Source organism: Saccopteryx leptura, chromosome 6 (assembly GCF_036850995.1).
Source record: "Saccopteryx leptura isolate mSacLep1 chromosome 6, mSacLep1_pri_phased_curated, whole genome shotgun sequence".
NCBI classification, from domain to species: Eukaryota; Metazoa; Chordata; class Mammalia; order Chiroptera; family Emballonuridae; genus Saccopteryx; species Saccopteryx leptura.
In genome coordinates, this window is record NC_089508.1 from 194,836,779 (window position 1) to 194,861,855 (window position 25,077).

General features: G+C 57.3%; 1 protein-coding gene across 3 annotated transcripts in view; it reads left to right on the forward strand.

Moving 5' to 3' along the window:
• The window catches only part of MAD1L1 (mitotic arrest deficient 1 like 1), a 318,931-nt gene that overhangs the window by 16,153 nt on the left and 277,701 nt on the right, over nt 1-25,077 (forward strand). For all 3 annotated transcript variants that reach the window (XM_066344271.1, XM_066344270.1, XM_066344272.1), the window contains 4 exons: nt 10,664-10,745; nt 14,396-14,526; nt 15,206-15,320; nt 17,818-17,879. In XM_066344271.1, the coding sequence (XP_066200368.1) occupies nt 10,664-10,745; nt 14,396-14,526; nt 15,206-15,320; nt 17,818-17,879 (390 nt within the window). The remainder of the gene's footprint in view (nt 1-10,663; nt 10,746-14,395; nt 14,527-15,205; nt 15,321-17,817; nt 17,880-25,077) is intronic.

A 25,077-nucleotide genomic window follows, 5' to 3' on the forward strand; every position in this document is an offset into this window, starting at 1 on the left:
AGAGCACTCAGAGAGAGAGACAGGGAGTGTGAGAACACACAGGACAGAGCACTCAGAGAGAGAGAGTGTGAGAACACACAGGACAGAGCACTCAGAGAGAGACAGGGAGTGTGGGAACTCGCAGGGCAGAGCACTCAGAGAGAGACAGGGAGTGTGAGAACACACAGGACAGAGCACTCAGAGAGAGACAGGGAGTGTGAGAACACACAGGACAGAGCACTCAGAGAGAGAGACAGGGAGTGTGAGAACCCACAGGACAGAGCACTCAGAGAGAGAGACAGGGAGTGTGAGAACACACAGGACAGAGCACTCAGAGAGAGAGACAGGGAGTGTGAGAACACACAGGACAGAGCACTCAGAGAGAGAGAGTGTGAGAACACACAGGACAGAGCACTCAGAGAGAGAGAGAGAGTGTGAGAACACACAGGACAGAGCACTCAGAGAGAGACAGGGAGTGTGGGAACTCGCAGGGCAGAGCACTCAGAGAGAGACAGGGAGTGTGAGAACACACAGGACAGAGCACTCAGAGAGAGAGACAGGGAGTGTGAGAACACACAGGACAGAGCACTCAGAGAGAGACAGGGAGTGTGAGAACACACAGGACAGAGCACTCAGAGAGAGAGAGACAGGGAGTGTGAGAACACACAGGACAGAGCACTCAGAGAGAGACAGGGAGTGTGAGAACACACAGGACAGAGCACTCAGAGAGAGAGACAGGGAGTGTGAGAACACACAGGACAGAGCACTCAGAGAGAGACAGGGAGTGTGAGAACACACAGGACAGAGCACTCAGAGAGAGAGAGACAGGGAGTGTGAGAACACACAGGACAGAGCACTCAGAGAGAGACAGGGAGTGTGAGAACACACAGGACAGAGCACTCAGAGAGAGAGAGACAGGGAGTGTGAGAACACACAGGACAGAGCACTCAGAGAGAGACAGGGAGTGTGAGAACACACAGGACAGAGCACTCAGAGAGAGAGAGACAGGGAGTGTGAGAACACACAGGACAGAGCACTCAGAGAGAGACAGGGAGTGTGAGAACACACAGGACAGAGCACTCAGAGAGAGAGAGTGTGAGAACACACAGGACAGAGCACTCAGAGAGAGAGAGACGGAGTGTGAGAACACACAGGACAGAGCACTCAGAGAGAGACAGGGAGTGTGAGAACACACAGGACAGAGCACTCAGAGAGAGACAGGGAGTGTGAGAACACACAGGACAGAGCACTCAGAGAGAGACAGGGAGTGTGGGAACTCGCAGGGCAGAGCACTCAGAGAGAGACAGGGAGTGTGAGAACACACAGGACAGAGCACTCAGAGAGAGAGACAGGGAGTGTGAGAACCCACAGGACAGAGCACTCAGAGAGAGAGACAGGGAGTGTGAGAACACACAGGACAGAGCACTCAGAGAGAGAGACAGGGAGTGTGAGAACACACAGGACAGAGCACTCAGAGAGAGAGAGTGTGAGAACTCGCAGGGCAGAGCACTCAGAGAGAGAGAGACAGGGAGTGTGAGAACACACAGGACAGAGCACTCAGAGAGAGACAGGGAGTGTGGGAACTCGCAGGGCAGAGCACTCAGAGAGAGACAGGGAGTGTGAGAACACACAGGACAGAGCACTCAGAGAGAGACAGGGAGTGTGAGAACACACAGGACAGAGCACTCAGAGAGAGACAGGGAGTGTGAGAACACACAGGACAGAGCACTCAGAGAGAGAGAGAGAGTGTGAGAACACACAGGACAGAGCACTCAGAGAGAGACAGGGAGTGTGGGAACTCGCAGGGCAGAGCACTCAGAGAGAGACAGGGAGTGTGAGAACACACAGGACAGAGCACTCAGAGAGAGACAGGGAGTGTGAGAACACACAGGACAGAGCACTCAGAGAGAGAGACAGGGAGTGTGAGAACCCACAGGACAGAGCACTCAGAGAGAGAGACAGGGAGTGTGAGAACACACAGGACAGAGCACTCAGAGAGAGAGACAGGGAGTGTGAGAACACACAGGACAGAGCACTCAGAGAGAGAGAGTGTGAGAACACACAGGACAGAGCACTCAGAGAGAGAGACAGGGGGTGTGAGAACACACAGGACAGAGCACTCAGAGAGACAGGGAGTGTGAGAACACACAGGACAGAGCACTCAGAGAGAGACAGGGAGTGTGAGAACACACAGGACAGAGCACTCAGAGAGAGAGACAGGGAGTGTGAGAACACACAGGACAGAGCACTCAGAGAGAGACAGGGAGTGTGAGAACACACAGGACAGAGCATTCAGAGAGAGAGAGTGTGGGAACACACAGGACAGAGCACTCAGAGAGAGACAGGGAGTGTGGGAACTCGCAGGGCAGAGCACTCAGAGAGAGACAGGGAGTGTGAGAACACACAGGACAGAGCACTCAGAGAGAGACAGGGAGTGTGAGAACACACAGGACAGAGCACTCAGAGAGAGAGAGTGTGAGAACACACAGGACAGAGCATTCAGAGAGAGACAGGGAGTGTGGGAACTCGCAGGGCAGAGCACTCAGAGAGAGACAGGGAGTGTGAGAACACACAGGACAGAGCACTCAGAGAGAGAGACAGGGAGTGTGAGAACACACAGGACAGAGCACTCAGAGAGAGAGAGTGTGAGAACACACAGGACAGAACACTCAGAGAGAGAGAGTGTGAGAACACACAGGACAGAGCACTCAGAGAGAGACAGGGAGTGTGAGAACCCACAGGACAGAGCACTCAGAGAGAGAGACAGGGAGTGTGAGAACACACAGGACAGAGCACTCAGAGAGAGAGACAGGGAGTGTGAGAACACACAGGACAGAGCACTCAGAGAGAGAGAGTGTGAGAACACACAGGACAGAGCACTCAGAGAGAGAGAGAGAGTGTGAGAACACACAGGACAGAGCACTCAGAGAGAGACAGGGAGTGTGAGAACACACAGGACAGAGCACTCAGAGAGAGACAGGGAGTGTGAGAACACACAGGACAGAGCACTCAGAGAGAGAGAGAGTGTGAGAACACACAGGACAGAGCACTCAGAGAGAGACAGGGAGTGTGGGAACTCGCAGGGCAGAGCACTCAGAGAGAGACAGGGAGTGTGAGAACACACAGGACAGAGCACTCAGAGAGAGAGACAGGGAGTGTGAGAACACACAGGACAGAGCACTCAGAGAGAGACAGGGAGTGTGAGAACACACAGGACAGAGCACTCAGAGAGAGAGAGACAGGGAGTGTGAGAACACACAGGACAGAGCACTCAGAGAGAGACAGGGAGTGTGAGAACACACAGGACAGAGCACTCAGAGAGAGAGACAGGGAGTGTGAGAACACACAGGACAGAGCACTCAGAGAGAGACAGGGAGTGTGAGAACACACAGGACAGAGCACTCAGAGAGAGAGAGACAGGGAGTGTGAGAACACACAGGACAGAGCACTCAGAGAGAGAGAGTGTGGGAACACACAGGACAGAGCACTCAGAGAGAGAGAGACAGGGAGTGTGAGAACACACAGGACAGAGCACTCAGAGAGAGACAGGGAGTGTGAGAACACACAGGACAGAGCACTCAGAGAGAGACAGGGAGTGTGGGAACTCGCAGGGCAGAGCACTCAGAGAGAGACAGGGAGTGTGAGAACACACAGGACAGAGCACTCAGAGAGAGAAACAGGGAGTGTGAGAACCCACAGGACAGAGCACTCAGAGAGAGAGACAGGGAGTGTGAGAACACACAGGACAGAGCATTCAGAGAGAGAGAGAGAGTGTGAGAACACACAGGACAGAGCACTCAGAGAGAGAGAGACAGGGAGTGTGGGAACTCGCAGGGCAGAGCACTCAGAGAGAGAGAGAGAGTGTGAGAACACACAGGACAGAGCACTCAGAGAGAGACAGGGAGTGTGAGAACACACAGGACAGAGCACTCAGAGAGAGACAGGGAGTGTGAGAACACACAGGACAGAGCACTCAGAGAGAGAGACAGGGAGTGTGAGAACACACAGGACAGAGCACTCAGAGAGAGAGAGACAGGGAGTGTGAGAACACACAGGACAGAGCACTCAGAGAGAGACAGGGAGTGTGAGAACACACAGGACAGAGCACTCAGAGAGAGAGAGACAGGGAGTGTGAGAACACACAGGACAGAGCACTCAGAGAGAGACAGGGAGTGTGAGAACACACAGGACAGAGCACTCAGAGAGAGAGAGTGTGAGAACACACAGGACAGAGCACTCAGAGAGAGAGAGACGGAGTGTGAGAACACACAGGACAGAGCACTCAGAGAGAGACAGGGAGTGTGAGAACACACAGGACAGAGCACTCAGAGAGAGACAGGGAGTGTGGGAACTCGCAGGGCAGAGCACTCAGAGAGACAGGGAGTGTGAGAACACACAGGACAGAGCACTCAGAGAGAGACAGGGAGTGTGAGAACACACAGGACAGAGCACTCAGAGAGAGAGACAGGGAGTGTGAGAACCCACAGGACAGAGCACTCAGAGAGAGAGACAGGGAGTGTGAGAACACACAGGACAGAGCACTCAGAGAGAGAGACAGGGAGTGTGAGAACACACAGGACAGAGCACTCAGAGAGAGAGAGTGTGAGAACACACAGGACAGAGCACTCAGAGAGAGAGAGAGAGTGTGAGAACACACAGGACAGAGCACTCAGAGAGAGACAGGGAGTGTGGGAACTCGCAGGGCAGAGCACTCAGAGAGAGACAGGGAGTGTGAGAACACACAGGACAGAGCACTCAGAGAGAGAGACAGGGAGTGTGAGAACACACAGGACAGAGCACTCAGAGAGAGACAGGGAGTGTGGGAACTCGCAGGGCAGAGCACTCAGAGAGAGACAGGGAGTGTGAGAACACACAGGACAGAGCACTCAGAGAGAGAGACAGGGAGTGTGAGAACACACAGGACAGAGCACTCAGAGAGAGAGAGTGTGAGAACACACAGGACAGAGCACTCAGAGAGAGAGAGAGAGTGTGAGAACACACAGGACAGAGCACTCAGAGAGAGACAGGGAGTGTGGGAACTCGCAGGGCAGAGCACTCAGAGAGAGACAGGGAGTGTGAGAACACACAGGACAGAGCACTCAGAGAGAGAGACAGGGAGTGTGAGAACACACAGGACAGAGCACTCAGAGAGAGACAGGGAGTGTGAGAACACACAGGACAGAGCACTCAGAGAGAGACAGGGAGTGTGGGAACTCGCAGGGCAGAGCACTCAGAGAGAGACAGGGAGTGTGAGAACACACAGGACAGAGCACTCAGAGAGAGAGAGACAGGGAGTGTGAGAACACACAGGACAGAGCACTCAGAGAGAGACAGGGAGTGTGAGAACACACAGGACAGAGCACTCAGAGAGAGAGAGACAGGGAGTGTGAGAACACACAGGACAGAGCACTCAGAGAGAGAGACAGGGAGTGTGAGAACCCACAGGACAGAGCACTCAGAGAGAGAGAGACAGGGAGTGTGAGAACACACAGGACAGAGCACTCAGAGAGAGAGACAGGGAGTGTGAGAACACACAGGACAGAGCACTCAGAGAGAGAGAGTGTGAGAACACACAGGACAGAGCACTCAGAGAGAGACAGGGAGTGTGGGAACTCGCAGGGCAGAGCACTCAGAGAGAGACAGGGAGTGTGAGAACACACAGGACAGAACACTCAGAGAGAGACAGGGAGTGTGAGAACACACAGGACAGAGCACTCAGAGAGAGAGACAGGGAGTGTGAGAACCCACAGGACAGAGCACTCAGAGAGAGAGACAGGGAGTGTGAGAACACACAGGACAGAGCACTCAGAGAGAGAGACAGGGAGTGTGAGAACACACAGGACAGAGCACTCAGAGAGAGAGAGTGTGAGAACACACAGGACAGAGCACTCAGAGAGAGACAGGGAGTGTGGGAACTCGCAGGGCAGAGCACTCAGAGAGAGACAGGGAGTGTGAGAACACACAGGACAGAACACTCAGAGAGAGACAGGGAGTGTGAGAACACACAGGACAGAGCACTCAGAGAGAGAGACAGGGAGTGTGAGAACCCACAGGACAGAGCACTCAGAGAGAGAGACAGGGAGTGTGAGAACACACAGGACAGAGCACTCAGAGAGAGAGAGAGAGTGTGAGAACACACAGGACAGAGCACTCAGAGAGAGACAGGGAGTGTGGGAACTCTCAGGGCAGAGCACTCAGAGAGAGACAGGGAGTGTGAGAACACACAGGACAGAGCACTCAGAGAGAGAGACAGGGAGTGTGAGAACACACAGGACAGAGCACTCAGAGAGAGACAGGGAGTGTGAGAACACACAGGACAGAGCACTCAGAGAGAGAGAGACAGGGAGTGTGAGAACACACAGGACAGAGCACTCAGAGAGAGACAGGGAGTGTGAGAACACACAGGACAGAGCACTCAGAGAGAGAGACAGGGAGTGTGAGAACACACAGGACAGAGCACTCAGAGAGAGACAGGGAGTGTGAGAACACACAGGACAGAGCACTCAGAGAGAGAGAGACAGGGAGTGTGAGAACACACAGGACAGAGCACTCAGAGAGAGAGACAGGGAGTGTGAGAACACACAGGACAGAGCACTCAGAGAGAGACAGGGAGTGTGAGAACACACAGGACAGAGCACTCAGAGAGAGAGAGACAGGGAGTGTGAGAACACACAGGACAGAGCACTCAGAGAGAGACAGGGAGTGTGAGAACACACAGGACAGAGCACTCAGAGAGAGAGAGACAGGGAGTGTGAGAACACACAGGACAGAGCACTCAGAGAGAGACAGGGAGTGTGAGAACACACAGGACAGAGCACTCAGAGAGAGAGAGTGTGAGAACACACAGGACAGAGCACTCAGAGAGAGAGAGACGGAGTGTGAGAACACACAGGACAGAGCACTCAGAGAGAGACAGGGAGTGTGAGAACACACAGGACAGAGCACTCAGAGAGAGACAGGGAGTGTGGGAACTCGCAGGGCAGAGCACTCAGAGAGAGACAGGGAGTGTGAGAACACACAGGACAGAGCACTCAGAGAGAGACAGGGAGTGTGAGAACCCACAGGACAGAGCACTCAGAGAGAGAGACAGGGAGTGTGAGAACACACAGGACAGAGCACTCAGAGAGAGAGACAGGGAGTGTGAGAACACACAGGACAGAGCACTCAGAGAGAGAGAGTGTGAGAACTCGCAGGGCAGAGCACTCAGAGAGAGAGACAGGGAGTGTGAGAACACACAGGACAGAGCACTCAGAGAGAGACAGGGAGTGTGGGAACTCGCAGGGCAGAGCACTCAGAGAGAGACAGGGAGTGTGAGAACACACAGGACAGAGCACTCAGAGAGAGACAGGGAGTGTGAGAACACACAGGACAGAGCACTCAGAGAGAGAGACAGGGAGTGTGAGAACACACAGGACAGAGCACTCAGAGAGAGAGAGAGAGTGTGAGAACACACAGGACAGAGCACTCAGAGAGAGACAGGGAGTGTGGGAACTCGCAGGGCAGAGCACTCAGAGAGAGAGACAGGGAGTGTGAGAACACACAGGACAGAGCACTCAGAGAGAGAGAGAGAGTGTGAGAACACACAGGACAGAGCACTCAGAGAGAGACAGGGAGTGTGGGAACTCGCAGGGCAGAGCACTCAGAGAGAGACAGGGAGTGTGAGAACACACAGGACAGAGCACTCAGAGAGAGACAGGGAGTGTGAGAACACACAGGACAGAGCACTCAGAGAGAGAGACAGGGAGTGTGAGAACCCACAGGACAGAGCACTCAGAGAGAGAGACAGGGAGTGTGAGAACACACAGGACAGAGCACTCAGAGAGAGAGACAGGGAGTGTGAGAACACACAGGACAGAGCACTCAGAGAGAGAGAGTGTGAGAACACACAGGACAGAGCACTCAGAGAGAGAGACAGGGAGTGTGAGAACACACAGGACAGAGCACTCAGAGAGACAGGGAGTGTGAGAACACACAGGACAGAGCACTCAGAGAGAGAGAGAGTGTGAGAACACACAGGACAGAGCACTCAGAGAGAGACAGGGAGTGTGAGAACACACAGGACAGAGCATTCAGAGAGAGAGAGTGTGGGAACACACAGGACAGAGCACTCAGAGAGAGACAGGGAGTGTGGGAACTCGCAGGGCAGAGCACTCAGAGAGAGACAGGGAGTGTGAGAACACACAGGACAGAGCACTCAGAGAGAGACAGGGAGTGTGAGAACACACAGGACAGAGCACTCAGAGAGAGAGAGTGTGAGAACACACAGGACAGAGCACTCAGAGAGAGACAGGGAGTGTGGGAACTCGCAGGGCAGAGCACTCAGAGAGAGACAGGGAGTGTGAGAACACACAGGACAGAGCACTCAGAGAGAGAGACAGGGAGTGTGAGAACACACAGGACAGAGCACTCAGAGAGAGAGAGTGTGAGAACACACAGGACAGAACACTCAGAGAGAGAGAGTGTGAGAACACACAGGACAGAGCACTCAGAGAGAGACAGGGAGTGTGAGAACACACAGGACAGAGCACTCAGAGAGAGAGAGACAGGGAGTGTGAGAACACACAGGACAGAGCACTCAGAGAGAGACAGGGAGTGTGAGAACACACAGGACAGAGCACTCAGAGAGAGAGAGACAGGGAGTGTGAGAACACACAGGACAGAGCACTCAGAGAGAGAGAGTGTGAGAACACACAGGACAGAGCACTCAGAGAGAGAGAGACGGAGTGTGAGAACACACAGGACAGAGCACTCAGAGAGAGACAGGGAGTGTGAGAACACACAGGACAGAGCACTCAGAGAGAGACAGGGAGTGTGAGAACACACAGGACAGAGCACTCAGAGAGAGACAGGGAGTGTGGGAACTCGCAGGGCAGAGCACTCAGAGAGAGACAGGGAGTGTGAGAACACACAGGACAGAGCACTCAGAGAGAGACAGGGAGTGTGAGAACACACAGGACAGAGCACTCAGAGAGAGAGACAGGGAGTGTGAGAACCCACAGGACAGAGCACTCAAGAGAGAGAGACAGGGAGTGTGAGAACACACAGGACAGAGCACTCAGAGAGAGAGAGTGTGAGAACACACAGGACAGAGCACTCAGAGAGAGAGACAGGGGGTGTGAGAACACACAGGACAGAGCACTCAGAGAGACAGGGAGTGTGAGAACACACAGGACAGAGCACTCAGAGAGAGAGAGAGTGTGAGAACACACAGGACAGAGCACTCAGAGAGAGACAGGGAGTGTGAGAACACACAGGACAGAGCATTCAGAGAGAGAGAGTGTGGGAACACACAGGACAGAGCACTCAGAGAGAGACAGGGAGTGTGGGAACTCGCAGGGCAGAGCACTCAGAGAGAGACAGGGAGTGTGAGAACACACAGGACAGAGCACTCAGAGAGAGACAGGGAGTGTGAGAACACACAGGACAGAGCACTCAGAGAGAGAGAGTGTGAGAACACACAGGACAGAGCATTCAGAGAGAGACAGGGAGTGTGGGAACTCGCAGGGCAGAGCACTCAGAGAGAGACAGGGAGTGTGAGAACACACAGGACAGAGCACTCAGAGAGAGACAGGGAGTGTGAGAACACACAGGACAGAGCACTCAGAGAGAGAGAGAGAGTGTGAGAACACACAGGACAGAGCACTCAGAGAGAGACAGGGAGTGTGAGAACACACAGGACAGAGCACTCAGAGAGAGAGAGTGTGAGAACACACAGGACAGAGCACTCAGAGAGAGACAGGGAGTGTGAGAACACACAGGACAGAGCACTCAGAGAGAGACAGGGAGTGTGAGAACACACAGGACAGAGCACTCAGAGAGAGAGAGAGTGTGAGAACACACAGGACAGAGCACTCAGAGAGAGACAGGGAGTGTGGGAACTCGCAGGGCAGAGCACTCAGAGAGAGACAGGGAGTGTGAGAACACACAGGACAGAGCACTCAGAGAGAGACAGGGAGTGTGAGAACACACAGGACAGAGCACTCAGAGAGAGAGACAGGGAGTGTGAGAACCCACAGGACAGAGCACTCAGAGAGAGAGACAGGGAGTGTGAGAACACACAGGACAGAGCACTCAGAGAGAGAGAGTGTGAGAACACACAGGACAGAGCACTCAGAGAGAGAGACAGGGAGTGTGAGAACACACAGGACAGAGCACTCAGAGAGAGAGAGACAGAGAGTGTGAGAACACACAGGACAGAGCACTCAGAGAGAGACAGGGAGTGTGGGAACTCACAGGGCGGGGTCAGGAGCCCGAACACCCTCCTCGAGAATGTGTCCTTGGTCTTTGTGGATGTTGTGTGGGGGAGTCTGGCTACTCGGAGGGGCCAGGGGTCAGTCAGGAGTGGGTCCTCGCTGTGGCTGCAGCAGGGCCAGCGGTCAGAGCTGCAGTGTGAGCAGCTGGGGGCTGGAGGGACCTGGCAGGTGGTGTGGACGCACTCACCACCCTGTTCCAATGGGGAGATGGGCTCCAGGCCACGGGCAGGGGCTAGACTCTGGGGTCCTGGGGCTCTCCTGAAGGGAGTGCGTGGTGGGGGGTGTGTGCGTGTGTGCGCACGTGCATACGTGTGTGTGTGCGTGCGTGCACACGTGCATATGTGTGTGTGTCTGCCCTGGAGAGCTTTAAGGTGCGTAACATGGCTGGCCTCAGCACATAGCTCATGCTGCATGTGATCTACTTTTAATAGAAAATGGCAAGAATCTAATCAGAAGATTCAGGAACTCCAGGCCAGTCAAGAAGCAAGGGCAGACCAGGAGCAGAGGATCAAGGTGAGTTGCTGTTTCAGTCCCGGGTGTGTCGAGTAGCATCAGTGGTGGTTTCACCCTCCTTCCACCATAGGTGTTGCTGGCTGGGCGTGCTCAGTGGCATTGGGGACAGTTACCACGTGCACTAACTGTGCTGTGTACACTGATTGTGTCCTCGTGTGCTCGGCTTGTGCTAGCTGCTAGGGACGCCACAGGGACTAGGGGACATGCTTCGCTCCCAGAAAGCTCACATTCTAGTGGATGAAGACAGACAACGGACATACGAGAACAAAGTGAGCATGTGACAGTCCCAGTGGTGTGGGCTGTGGAGGTGACAGTCCTAGTAGTGTGAGCTGTGGAGGTGACAGTCCCAGTGGTGTGGGCCGTGGAGGTGACAGTCTTAGTGGTGTGGGCCGTGGAGGTGACAGTCCTGGTGGTGTGGCCGTGGAGGTGACAGTCCTGGTGGTGTGACCGTGGAGGACTGTGGAGGTGACAGTCCTAGTGGTGTGGGCCGTGGAGGTGACAGTCCTAGTGGTGTGGGCCGTGGAGGTGACAGTCCTAGTGCTGTGGGCCGTGGAGGTGACAGTCCTAGTGGTGTGGGCTGTGGAGGTGACAGTCCCAGTGGTGTGGGCTGTGGAGGTGACAGTCCCAGTGGTGTGGGCTGTGGAGGTGACAGTCTTAGTGGTGTGACTGTGGAGGTGACAGTCCTAGTGCTATGGGCTGTGGAGGTGACAGTCCTAGTGGTGTGGGCTGTGGAGGTGACAGTCCTAGTGGTGTTGGCTGTGGAGGTGACAGTCCTAGTGCTGTGACTGTGGAGGTGACAGTCCTAGTGGTGTGGGCATGGAGGTGACAGTCCTAGTGATGTGGGCTATGGAGGTGACAGTCCTAGTGGTGTGGGCTGTGGAGGTGACAGTCCTAGTGCTGTGACTGTGGAGGTGACAGTCCTAGTGGTGTGGGCGTGGAGGTGACAGTCCTAGTGTTGTGGGCTATGGAGGTGACAGTCCTAGTGGTGTGGGCTGTGGAGGTGACAGTCCTAGTGGTGTGACTGTGGAGGTGACAGTCCTAGTGCTATGGGCTGTGGAGGTGACAGTCCTAGTGGTGTGGGCTGTGGAGGTGACAGTCCTAGTGGTGTTGGCTGTGGAGGTGACAGTCCTAGTGGTGTGGGCTATGGAGGTGACAGTCCTAGTGGTGTGGGCTGTGGAGGTGACAGTCCCCGTGGAGGTGACAGTCCTAGTGCTGTGGGCCGTGGAGGTGACAGTCCTAGTGGTATGACTGTGGAGGTGACAGTCCTAGTGGTGTGACTGTGGAGGTGACAGTCCTAGTGGTGTGACCGTGGAGGTGACAGTCCTAGTGGTGTGACCGTGGAGGTGACAGTTCTAGTGGTGTGGGCGTGGAGGTGACAGTCCTAGTGGTGTGACTGTGGAGGTGACAGTCCTAGTGCTGTGACTGTGGAGGTGACAGTCCTAGTGCTGTGACTGTGGAGGTGACAGTCCTAGTGGTGTGGGCATGGAGGTGACAGTCCTAGTGGTGTGGGCCGTGGAGGTGACAGTCCTAGTGGTGTGACTGTGGAGGTGACAGTCCTAGTGGTGTGGGCATGGAAGTGACAGTCCTAGTGGTGTGGGCCGTGGAGGTGACAGTCCTAGTGCTGTGGGCCGTGGAGGTGACAGTCCTAGTGGTGTGACTGTGGAGGTGACAGTCCTAGTGATGTGACTGTGGAGGTGACAGTCCTAGTGGTGTGACTGTAGAGGTGACAGTCCTAGTGGTGTGACTGTGGAGGTGACAGTCCTAGTGGTGTGGGCCGTGGAGGTGACAGTCCTTGTGGTGTGGGCCGTGGAGGTGACAGTCCTAGTGCTGTGGGCCGTGGAGGTGACAGTCCTAGTGGTGTGACTGTGGAGGTGACAGTCCTAGTGGTGTGGGCATGGAGGTGACAGTCCTAGTGGTGTGACTGTGGAGGTTACAGTCCTAGTGATATGACTGTGGAGGTGACAGTCCCAGTGATGTGACTGTGGAGGTGACAGTCCTAGTGGTGTGACTGTGGAGGTGACAGTCCTAGTGGTGTGGGCATAGAGGTGACAGTCCTAGTGGTGTGACTGTGGAGGTGACAGTCCTAGTGGTGTGACTGTGGAGGTGACAGTCCTAGTGGTGTGGGCGTGGAGGTGACAATCCTAGTGCTGTGACTGTGGAGGTGACAGTCCTAGTGATGTGACTGTGGAGGTGACAGTCCTAGTGCTGTGACTGTGGAGGTGACAGTCCTTGTGGTGTGGGCCGTGGAGGTGACAGTCCTAGTGCTGTGGGCCATGGAGGTGACAGTCCTAGTGGTGTGACTGTGGAGGTGACAGTCCTAGTGGTGTGACTGTGGAGGTTACAGTCCTAGTGGTGTGGGCATGGAGGTGACAGTCCTAGTGGTGTAACTGTGGAGGTGACAGTCCTAGTGATATGACTGTGGAGGTGACAGTCCTAGTGGTGTGACTGTGGAGGTGACAGTCCTAGTGGTGTGGGCGTGGAGGTGACAGTCCTAGTGCTGTGACTGTGGAGGTGACAGTCCTAGTGCTGTGGGCTGTGGAGGTGACAGTTGGCTGCAGAGCTTGTCCAGCTAGTGCCTGATGGGTCTCGTGGCAGGTCAGCCTGACTCTGACGTCCAGGCGGTACTGCTTCCCTGAAGGAGGACCCTGTCAGGAAGATTGCCCTGGGTCCCTGGGTTGCTGCCTGTCTCCTGAGAGTAAAATCCAGGCTCTGTGTCCTGCCTCAGGCTCTGCCTCTGGTTAAATCCAGGCTCTGTGCCTGCCTCAGGCTCTGTGTCCTGCCTCAGGCTCTGCCTCCGGTTAAATCTAGGCTCTGTGTCCTGCCTCAGGCTCTGCCTCCGGCCTCCCCCTCTGTCCTGTCTGCTTCCCTCTGTTGGTGCTCAGCCTGTCAGTTCCTAGGTTCCCTGCTCCCTCTTACCTCTGGGCTTTCACAGGCTTCTCTGTGGCTTCTGTGCTATCTGTCCCTCCTCCCCAGCCTGCCTCCCCAGCCTCACCACTTCACATGTCCTTTTACCTTTTTCCTGTCTTTGTGTTCCTGTTTGCAGCCTTGGGCCACTCCTCAGGGTTCACTTACCTGTCTTGCCTGATGCCTGTCTATTCCCCTAGACCCTGGACTCTTCCTTACAGAGACCTCTCTGTCTCTGAGTCACCTTGTCCCCACTACTTGAGTCAGTACCGATACAGAGATGGGCCCTGTTAGTGTTTGTTGAGTGACTGACTGATTTGGTCTGGGTCTCATATTCTTAGTGTTTTGTAACTTGTCACTAATGGATCCCAGCTGTCTCCAGTGTGTCTAAGGGGACTAGAGATTGTAAAAGAGAGGCTGTCCTCCCTGTGGAAGAGACCCAGTCGTTCCATGGGTGTGTTAGAGCAGCAGAAGTAAATCTCGCATGGGAGGAGTGGGATGTTTATTGGTCTGTTTGTTCAGGGAGCCTTTGCTGAGGGTCCTTGGGCCAGACATGTGGTTCCTGCCCCCACGGGCCGCGCAGCACAGCAGTGACCTGCGCCAAAGCTGCACTGTGGGCCCCACGCTGGGTGTGAGCGCTGAGGAGCACCCTAGGCTGCAGGAGGAGGGACCAGGGCCACGAAGGTCACTGAGGACTGGGGCCGTGTGGCGTCTCTGACTGTCCTCTCTGTTCCCGGCACCATCAGGACTTGGAGCAGAAGCTGTTGCTGCAGGAGCAGGACGCTGTGATCGTGAAGAACATGAAGTCCGAGCTGGTGCGGCTGCCCAAGGTGGAGCGGGAGCTGAAGCAGCTGAGGGAGGAGAACGCCTACCTGCGGTGAGCGGGGCGAGGGCTCCTACCTGCGGTGAGCGGGCGGGCGGCCTGCGGGCAGCGGGGCCAGGGCTCCTACCTGCGGTGAGCGGGCGGGCGGCCTGCGGGCAGCGGGGCCAGGGCTCCTACCTGCGGTGAGCGGGCGGGCGGCCTGCGGGCAGCGGGGCCAGGGCTCCTACCTGCGGTGAGTGGGCGGGCGGCCTGCGGGCAGCGGGGCCAGGGCTCCTACCTGCGGTGAGCGGGCGGGCGGCCTGCGGGCAGCGGGGCCAGGGCTCCTACCTGCGGTGAGCGGGGCGGGCGGCCTGCGGGCAGTAGGGCCAGGGCTCCTACCTGCGGTGAGCGGGCGGGTGAGCGGGGCGGGCGGCCTGCGGGCAGCAGGGCCAGGGCTCCTACCTGCGGTGAGCGGGGCGGGCGGCCTGCGGGCAGTAGGGCCAGGGCTCCTACCTGCGGTGAGCGGGCGGGCGGCCTGCGGGCAGTAGGGCCAGGGCTCCTACCTGCGGTGAGCGGGCGGGCGGCCTGCAGGCAGTAGGGCCAGGGCTCCTACCTGCGGTGAGGCGGGCGGGCGGAGGGCGAGAGCTCCTGTGGGCTGGATCTCAGGGTGCAGTGTGCAGCCCGGGCTCCTGGGGCTCCTGCACTTGTCCCAGGGCGTGCAGCTGTTTGAGTGACTTTGTTTCTGGTCTCTCAGGGAGATGCGAGAGACCAATGGGCTGCTCAGGGAGGAGGTGGAGGGGCTGCAGCGGAAGCTGAGCCGTCAGGAGAAGATGCAGGAGGACCTGGTCGACCTGGAGCTGGAGAAGGAGGTGAGGACCTGAGCAGGCGAGCTGGTCTGGCAGCGTCCTGGCCACCGGAGGACTTGGGGTGTCTCAGTCCTATGTTCCAGCCGGCCACCTGAGATATGGACACTGCTGTGCTGGTGTCGGGAGCAGCACGCTGGTCCCCAAAGGTGGCTGTGTGCTGGTCCCCAGAACCGAGTCTGTCATCTTAGGTGGCAGAGGGGAACGAAAGGTGCTGATCAGCTGGCCTGGGATAGGTGGGCTCCCCTGGGTCATCCAGGTGGCTGGTGTGACCACAGGCCCTTAGTCCGCACGGGGCCTGGAGGAGGTTGGAGCGATGTCAGTGGAAAGCGTTCTACCAGCTGCTTCTGGCAGCGCTGATGTGGAGAAAGGGGCCGTGAACCAGGGAACGTGGGCACCTCTAGTAGCTGAGAAGTGGAGAAAGGGGCCGTGAACCAGGGAACGTGGGCACCTCTAGCAGCTGAGAAGTGGAGAAAGGGGCTGTGAACCAGGGAACGTGGGCACCTCTAGCAGCTGAGAAGTGGAGAAGGGGGCCACGAGTCAGGGAACGTGGGCACCTCTAGCAGCTGAGAAGTGGAGAAGGGGGCCGTGAACCAGGGAACGTGGGCACCTCTAGCAGCTGAGAAGTGGAGAAAGGGGCCGTGAGCCAGGGAACGTGGGCACCTCTAGCAGGTGGAGAAGTGGAGAAAGGGGCCGTGAGCCAGGGAACGTGGGCACCTCTACCAGCTGGAAGGCCAGGAAACGGGGTCTTCCCTTCGAGCTGGCACAGCCTCGCTGCCAGCTGGCTTTGGCCTGCGAGGCCCCTGTGGTCAGACTTCTGAACTCCAGGGCTCTCGGTGGTGAGTCTGGGCTGCTCTGAGCCAGTGCATGAGTGACAGGAAAATGGACTCAGATGGTGCCTGGTGGCAACATGGTCAGCGTGAGAGCTGAGAGGGAGGCGCCTGGCCTGTGAGAAGCGTTGCTGGCACGAGAGACCTGAAGGAAGACCAGGAAGCAGCATGGTTCCCACTCAGCCCCGAGGGGCTCTGTGCCGGGTGTCTCCCGTGCCTGCTGGTGGGGTCACAGGTGCCTTCTGTGGGACAGTGTGGGGATGGTCATGAGCTGTCAGTGCTGGAAACAGCCCGGTTTCCCCCTGGGCAGATGAGACAGGCTCGGAGGAGCTCTCTGTCCCGCCCTGTGCTCAGGAGTCTGGACCAACACTTCGGCTTCCTGGCTCCTGCCCGGGGCCTTTCTGTCCCACGCGGCTTCCCTGCGGTTGCCCGGGTCGCCTGGCCGCTGGCTTGCCCGGCACAGAGCGTGGCAGCACTCCCCAGTCATTTTCGGAGTCTGGTGAGAGTGGCATGGAGTGCCCGCTCTTGTTCAGGGTTCCTGCGCCACCGAGGTCCTGTTGGGTCCTTGAGCCTCTCTGGCTGGACAGTGACCTTAGCCTGTGAGCACGTCCATGGCCAGCCTGAGGCATCACCAAACAGGAGCAGAGTCTCTCTCTCAGGTGGTGGCTCTTGGAGGAACTTAGCCTGAAAGGACAGCTCTGGAGATAATCAGAGTTTCTTTTTGATGTCATTTATTTTAAAATTGGTTGAGATATTGGCTCTAGAAGCACACTGCCCAGTTTAAAATCCTGCCGTGGTGCTTGCTGGCTGTGTGACCCTGGGCAAGTTACTTAACCTCTCCAATGAGGATTAACAATGTTGACTGTTGTGATACAAGTACTAACCAAGTATACCTGGCACTGATTGGACTCAGGTGGTATTTGAGTGATGGAACGAAGGCCTTCAGAACATGGTGCTTGGCTCTGGGTGAAGGTGACAGGAGGTCAGAGACACGGAGTCTGCCCTCACGTTGCTTACCTTCCAGAGGGGCAGTGAGACGCAGAGGGTTTCCTGGGGTGTGGGTCGCTGTGGGGCAGCTGTGTGAAGTGCACGGGCAAGCCAGCCTGTGGGCAGTGCTGGGCAGGGGTGGGTGCTGCCACCACCTCCTGTTCTCAGGCTGGCTCCCTCCTGCCGTGGGGCTGTGGGGCCTGGTTGGCCGTGTTGGGGGTGTTGGTTCTAGGGCGTGGTCCATCTGCCCTGTAGCTTAGTGTCCCGAGAGCACCTGGAAGGTGGTGGTGAGAGGCAGCTGGTCCTTGGCCAGACCACTGCAGGGCCACCCAAGAAGCTGATTTCTCCTCTACTCCAGTCTTTTTAGCCTGTTGGGATTTTACAGAATGTGTGGGACCAGGGATGAATGAGGTGTTAAACACACAGTGTAGCTTCAGCAGTCAGGACGTGACGTGTCCACTTTGGAGCGGACTGGGAACATTTCTGCATTTTAGCTGAGAGATAAGGGCAGACTCCTCTCGAGGATGGGGAGACTTAGCCGTCGGCACCACGTGTGAGCTGGTGTGTGGTGTGGGGATCGGTGGGCACGGTGGGGGGACAGGGTGTGCCAGGTGTGAGGAAGGACAGCTCCGCTCAGGAGAGGATGGGACACAGTGCCCTGAGTTCTACCGGCCGTGTCTTTTCAGAAGCTGCTGGCGAAGCTGCAGAGCTGGGAGAAGCTGGACCAGACCACGGGCCTGGGCATCAGGTAGGCAGAGCGGGCTGGGCCTCGGGCCCCCTTCTCTCCGTGCGGACAGCACCTGGGCCAGAGCGGGCCCTGCCTCCCCACCCCTTCAGCAGGGGCCCTGGCAGCGGGCCGCTGGGAGGCCAGTGCCTCTCCCTGCCCAGGTCTTACGACATTCTCGTGGAGAAACGGGCAGGGCAGGGCCGGGCCCCAGGGGAGGGCTGGCCAGGGGAGAACTGGGGTGGGCAGCTGGCCTGGCCCAGCTGTCCTGCCCGAAACGGCTCAGCTGACCCAGAAGGGTCGCCGCGGGCCATGGCGTGTGACCTGCCCCTCGGCAGCCTGTCCTCACGCTGCGCTTTCCTTCACTCCCTCTTCCCGGCCCCACTCGAGCATGGCTGAGTGAGTCGTCACGCCCGCCGCCTGTGACACAGAGAGCTGGCGGTAAATGATTCATGCTGGAAGATAAGTCCGCCTGCTCGCAGCCAGGTGGCGGCAGGTGTTTGATTGGCTTGCACTGCTGGGCGGTGTTAAAGGACTTCCTTTTGTACGTCCTGAGGAAGTCATTGTTTCTGGGGAAGGCATTCCTGTTAGGCACTTGTGATAAGTGGCCGTGGAGTAAGTTTCTAGGGGTAAAAAGGGAAACACCGTAGCAGAGGATCATAGTCCTGTCGAGCCCCCAGCAGCGTCCCCGCGTGTCTGTGTGACCAGTGCCAGCCTTGGGGCAGCTTGCCCGGTGGGGCAGCGGCAGGGGGCTGTGGGACGGCCTTCCCGGGTGCAGGGCTGAGGGCCAGGGTGGTCTTCTGATGGCAGGATGGGCAGGCCGGCAGCTGTCCCTCACCCGCCCTTTGGGGGCCCTGCCCTCTCTCAGGGCTGCTCCAGGCTGCCGCCCCTCGGCCCGGGCGCCCTGCAGACTGCCACCTGCCTCGCCGCTGTGTCCCTGCCTGGCTGCCCGGTCTGAGTGGGCGGTGGTGGAGCTCGATCGCTGGGTTTGTCCTGGGAGCCAGGGCCCGTGGTGCTGAAGGAGCCTCTTGTTGTTTCATCTGCTTGTGTGAGTGTAAGGCCTCAGCTTCTCAGGTGTCTTTCTGGGGACTGGGCCAAGACTGAGAACCCTGTTAAAGAGCTGTCCTGTAATTGCACCGTTGGACTGCTGGTTCCGGAGCCTGCGACGGTTCCAGTCGGCAGCACTGACTCCAGTTGTGCATCACTTGAAAACGCCTCTTCATTTTCCTCTTGCCTCTCTGAGTCACAGCGGACAGAGGAGGCTGCTGTTTCCTCTTGAACTCCACCTGCAGAGCCCAGACTCATGTCGGGAGGCCCCAGCAGGGCTTAAATGTTTTGTGCTTCCTCATGCTCTCGGGGCTTATTAACTCACTGGAAAGCTTCCTCCCGCTCCCGGGGAGACGCGTCAGGAGAGACGCCTCCGTGACTTCCTTCTTGTGCAGGAGATCAGAGGCCCAGGCGTGCTGATCAGACCAGGCTGCTGGGGCGGGCAGCGCCCAGTGTGCCACAGCACTCAGTGTCAGGCGGGCAGCGGGTGTGCACAGCCGCTCTCTCGGGCCAGGCCCAGGCGTGCTGATCAGACCAGGCTGCCGGGACGGGCAGCGCCCAGCGTGCCACAAGCACGCAGTGTCAGGCGGGCAGCGGGTGTGCACAGCCGCTCTCTCGGGCCAGGCCGGCGCCATGTCCGTGGCCAGATGGGAAGTGCGGCTGCTCCTGGGTCCCCTTCGTGCGGTTTTCCTGTCGTGGGGAAGGGGGAGCAGGCTCTGCTCGTGGTGCGCGGGGAGTGGAACACGACTGCATTCGCAGCTGCCTCAGGAACGGCAGGGGCCTCCTTCCAGAAGGGCGGGGGCGTCCTCACTGCCCCCGGGACGGGCAGGCTTTCTTCCACGCCCTCTGTGGTCGGTTGTCCCAGGGCCACGTCCAGGGCCCCTCGGGGACTTTGGCTCTTCTTCCTCACCTCTCCTGTCCCCACGGGGGCATGTGCAGCAGACTGCACCTCTGGCCACTCTGTACCACGTGAGTGTGTGCGTGTCATGCAACAGGCTGTGGGTCGCAGACTTGTGCTGTGAGTGTGGGCGTCGCCAGCGTTACCTGCAGAGCTTGGCACAGATGCAGACTCCTGGGCCGAACCCCGTGGGTCGGCCTGTCCACACTCTGGACTTGAGTCCTGGGCTGACCTTCAGTACTATGAGGACACGGCTGGCTATCTCTTTTGCTACTGTTTATGTAGTTACAAGAGATTTCTGAGCAGGGAGGTGACTTGGACACGTTATTTGATGACATTGAATATGAGGGTGGAGAGGAGCGGAGGGTACAGGACACAGGGAAGCGTGGGGGCCACATCTCTAGCATGGGGTCCCAGGACAGTTCCGGGAGGTGTATGTCCCGAGGGTGATGCTGTCTGGGTGACTGGACCCAGGGTCTGCCAGGAGTGGGCCCAGGCTGCAGGCCTGCCACCTTCGTGGGTTCAGGGCAGCAGGGATGACGATGGGTTGTCTCAGACCCTCGAGAGGTGGACAGGCATCTGTCTGGCCCCAGGTTGGCCCTGTGTGTGGTGTGGTCTCTTTCATGTTTCTGCCTCCACATCTGGAAACATGGTTGCTCCTCAGGGTCATGGGTCTCTCTGAGAATCTGGTGACAGTCACAGACTTTCTCCTCATGCAGACGGGACCCACGACCCCAGAGTGTGATCAGCCAGCGCTCGATGACGGCAGAAAGTCGGGGTCCAGTAGATGCCTGGAAGCTGGGGTTCAGGGGCTGGAGGGTGTTTGGCCTGGACGGGGTTTTGAGTTTGTTTGGCCTTTAGGTCAAGGCATTTCCATAATTTTGGGACTGAGACCACTCATTTGGGGCATCATGACCCCAGGCTCCGGCCTGCGTCCAGTGCCTCCTGGGTTTCTGCGAGCTGGCAGCACTGGGTGGCACCGCCCTCCCCCTGGAGGTCCTGGCTCCCAGGGACCCTGGTTGCTGCGCAGTCCCTGGGGCTGCATGGGGTCAGCCTGCACTTCTGGATTTAGGCCAGTGGCTCCTCCTGGCTCTCTGCCGGTCCCCCATGGGACTTCCTTGCCAAAACCAGGTTTGGTTGTGCAGGAGTTAGGTGTGTGTGTGTGGCGGGGGGTAGTCTGGTCTGGCAGTTCCTGCCTGCCTTTGGGTAGCCAGCAGGCCGCTGTGGCTGTCCCACCTACTGTGTTCTTGACCAGCACTTTACAGCCCGTGAACCCCTGGGGTCTGTGGGCTTGTGATGCTCATACTGAGTATTTCCTGAGTGGGTGCTCTTCTGTGGACGGACTGCAGCCTCTCCCGGGATCGCAGGGGCTCACTGGTCTCCTAGGTCAGAACAAGGTGTGAGTCCATGAAGAAACGGTCTCTCCAGTTTGGGATTTCTCATGTCCCAAGGAGCCCAGAGCTGCTGGAAGAACAGGGTGGGCGAGCTGGCCGGTGGGAACCACTGTGAGCCTGGAGGGAGCCCCTTCTGCCAAGTTCCCTCCTCTGCCAGAGAAGCTTGTCACCCCGTGGGCAGAGGGACTGTGGGTTCATCCCATGAAGACAGGGGCTTATCCTCAGAAAATTAACTAATAAAGGCGGAAGCGTGAGCATCTCAATAGGTGCAGAAGCAGCATCTGCAAAGACAACACGGCGTCGTGATGAGAACTGCAGGGAGAGACGCGGGTGGGGACGGCAAGTCCTCCAGCATGGGGTGTGGCGAGGCCGTCGGCGTGTGCACGCCCAGCGTCCAGGGTCGGGGCCCAGCCGGGTGTGCGGCGGGGATACAAGGGGTGCAGGGACACGGACCGGAGAGGAAGAAGTGACCTGTCCTTGTCTGGAGATGAGGTAATTATGCAGAAAATCCCAGAGAATCGATAAAAAGCCACTAGGACTAAGTGAATGGAGCAGGTCCCCAGGACCCAAGAACAAATACACGTGAATTGATTGAATTTCTGTAGCCGGGCAGTGAACACCTGGAAAGACATGCAGTTTACAATAGCATCAAAAACACAAAGACCTTCGGGATACATTGACAAAATACGTGTAAGATCTGCACACTGAAAATGGTAAGAGGTTGCTGAGAGAAATTGAGGGTGACCTGATAATATGAACAAGTGGATAAAGATACTGTGTTCGTGGACTGGAAGCTTCAGCGTTGTCAGGATGTCAGTTTGCTGAGATCAGTCTGTTCAGCTTCAGCCCCAGCCCCATCCTCAGCCCCATCCTCATCCTCAGCCCCATCCTCAGCCCCATCCTCATCCTCATCCTCATCCTCATCCTCATTCTCATCCTCATCCTCATCCTCATCCTCATCCCCATCCTCATCCTCAGCCCCATCCTCATCCTCATCCTCATCCTCATCCCCATCCTCATCCTCATCCTCATCCTCAGCCCCATCCTCATCCTCATCCTCAGCCTCATCCTCATCCTCATCCTCATCCCCATCCTCATCCTCAGCCTCAGCCTCATCCTCATCCCCATCCTCAGCCCCATCCTCATCCTCATCCTCATCCTCATCCTCAGCCCCACCCTCAGCCCCACCCTCATCCTCATCCTCAGCCCCATCCTCATCCTCATCCTCATCCCCACCCTCAGCCCCACCCTCAGCCCCATCCTCATCCCCACCCTCAGCCCCACCCTCAGCCCCACCCTCATCCTCATCCTCATCCTCATCCTCATCCCCAGCCCCATCCTCAGCCCCATCCTCATCCTCAGCCTCATCCTCATCCTCATCCTCATCCTCATCCTCATCCCCAGCCCCAGCCCCATCCTCATCCTCATCCTCAGCCCCATCCTCATCCTCAGCCCCATCCTCATCCTCATCCTCATCCTCATCCTCAGCCCCATCCTCATCCTCATCCTCATCCTCAGCCCCATCCTCATCCTCAGCCTCATCCTCATCCTCATCCTCATCCTCATCCTCAGCCCCATCCTCATCCTCAGCCCCATCCTCATCCTCATCCTCATCCTCATCCTCATCCTCAGCCCCATCCTCATCCTCAGCCCCATCCTCATCCTCAGCCCCATCCTCATCCTCAGCCCCATCCTCATCCTCATCCTCATCCTCATCCTCATCCTCAGCCCCAGCCCCATCCTCATCCTCATCCTCAGCCCCATCCTCATCCTCATCCTCAGCCCCATCCTCATCCTCATCCTCAGCCCCATCCTCATCCTCATCCTCAGCCCCATCCTCATCCTCATCCTCATCCTCAGCCCCAGCCCCATCCTCATCCTCATCCTCAGCCCCATCCTCATCCTCAGCCCCATCCTCATCCTCAGCCCCATCCTCATCCCCATCCTCATCCTCATCCTCATCCCCATCCTCATCCTCATCCTCATCCTCAGCCCCAGCCCCATCCTCATCCTCATCCTCAGCCCCAGCCCCATCCTCATCCTCATCCTCAGCCCCAGCCCCATCCTCAGCCCCATCCTCAGCCCCAGCCCCATCCTCAGCCCCAGCCCCATCCTCATCCTCATCCTCATCCTCATCCTCATCCTCATCCTCAGCCCCAGCCCCATCCTCATCCTCATCCTCAGCCCCATCCTCATCCTCATCCTCAGCCCCATCCTCATCCTCATCCTCAGCCCCATCCTCATCCTCATCCTCATCCCCATCCTCATCCCCATCCTCATCCCCATCCTCATCCTCATCCTCATCCCCATCCTCATCCTCATCCTCAGCCCCAGCCCCATCCTCAGCCCCATCCTCAGCCCCAGCCCCATCCTCATCCTCATCCTCAGCCCCAGCCCCATCCTCATCCTCATCCTCATCCCCATCCCCATCCCCATCCTCATCCTCATCCTCATCCTCATCCTCAGCCCCACCCTCAGCCCCATCCTCAGCCCCATCCTCATCCTCATCCTCATCCTCAGCCTCAGCCTCATCCTCATCCTCATCCTCATCCTCATCCTCAGCCCCATCCTCATCCTCAGCCCCATCCTCATCCTCATCCTCATCCTCAGCCTCAGCCCCATCCTCAGCCCCAGCCCCATCCTCATCCTCAGCCCCATCCTCAGCCCCATCCTCATCCTCATCCCCATCCTCATCCTCATCCTCAGCCTCAGCCTCAGCCCCATCCTCAGCCCCAGCCCCAGCCCCACTGGGCGTTTGTGGTGGAAATCGACACACGCTGATACTAAACTCCGTATAGCCATGAGAGGACCTAGAATGGCTGTAGCAGTTTGAAAAAGAACAAGTTGCAGAGCTCACAGTGGTTGATTTCAGGACACACCGTGGACTGCACTCACGAGACAGCGTGCTGACCGGGGCGGGGCAGGCCTGTCAATCGTGAACAGAACGGAGCAGAGCGGAGGGTCCGGGAACAGTCCACACACGCAGACCCCCTTGGTGTTCGTCAGCGGTGACAAGATAATTCAGTGGGAGGGTCTTTCCAGCAGACGGTGCTGAAACGAGGGACAGCTGATGTGCAGGTGCAGGGGCCTCCCACTGTTCCCTGAATTTGCTCAGATGTGAAGGTTACACTCTGGAAGCCTGGGCCTGCAGTTCCCAGGACACAGAAAACACGAACCACAAACGGAAAAAATAGATGAGTTAGACTTTCTCAAAATTAAAAACTTTTGCTCTCAGAAGACTTTAGGAAAAGGAAAGGCAAGCCGTGTGCAGAGTGTGTGTGTGTGTGTGTGTGTGACTGAGAACTTGTGTGCAGGAGATATAAGTGTTCTTTCAGATCAGTGAGAAGATGACCAGATTTTTAAAAAAGGGCAAGAGACTTGGGACAAATAAGTCTGTGAATGGTAAATACGGACAGGAAAAGCGACAGGCACTGTTATCATTAGGGAATGCAAATTGAGATTGCAGGGAAACAGGGCTCCCAACTGCGGGAAGACGGACCACAGCCGCCACTGAGGCCTGGAGCAGCCGTGCTCGCCTCCAGCGCCAGGGTGAGTGGGACACAGCGCGGCCACTTGGGACACAGCGTGGCGGCTTTCTCTGCATTTACAACGTGACACAACAGTTCTCCTCCTTGGTACTGACCTCACAGAGACTCGTCTGCTGGTGCTCATGGTGGCCGTGTTCAGAGCCACTGAGATATGGAAATACCAGAAATGCCCGTCAGCGGGTGAGCGGCCAGGTGGACCACGGCATATCCCCACAGTGGAGTCCTGCTCACCAATAAAAAGGCAGACCTGACCTGTAGTGACAGAAGGCAGACGATGTCCCTTCACATCTCGGTTTGGTGTACGATGGGGGGATGGGGAGTCCCCACGAGCTGGG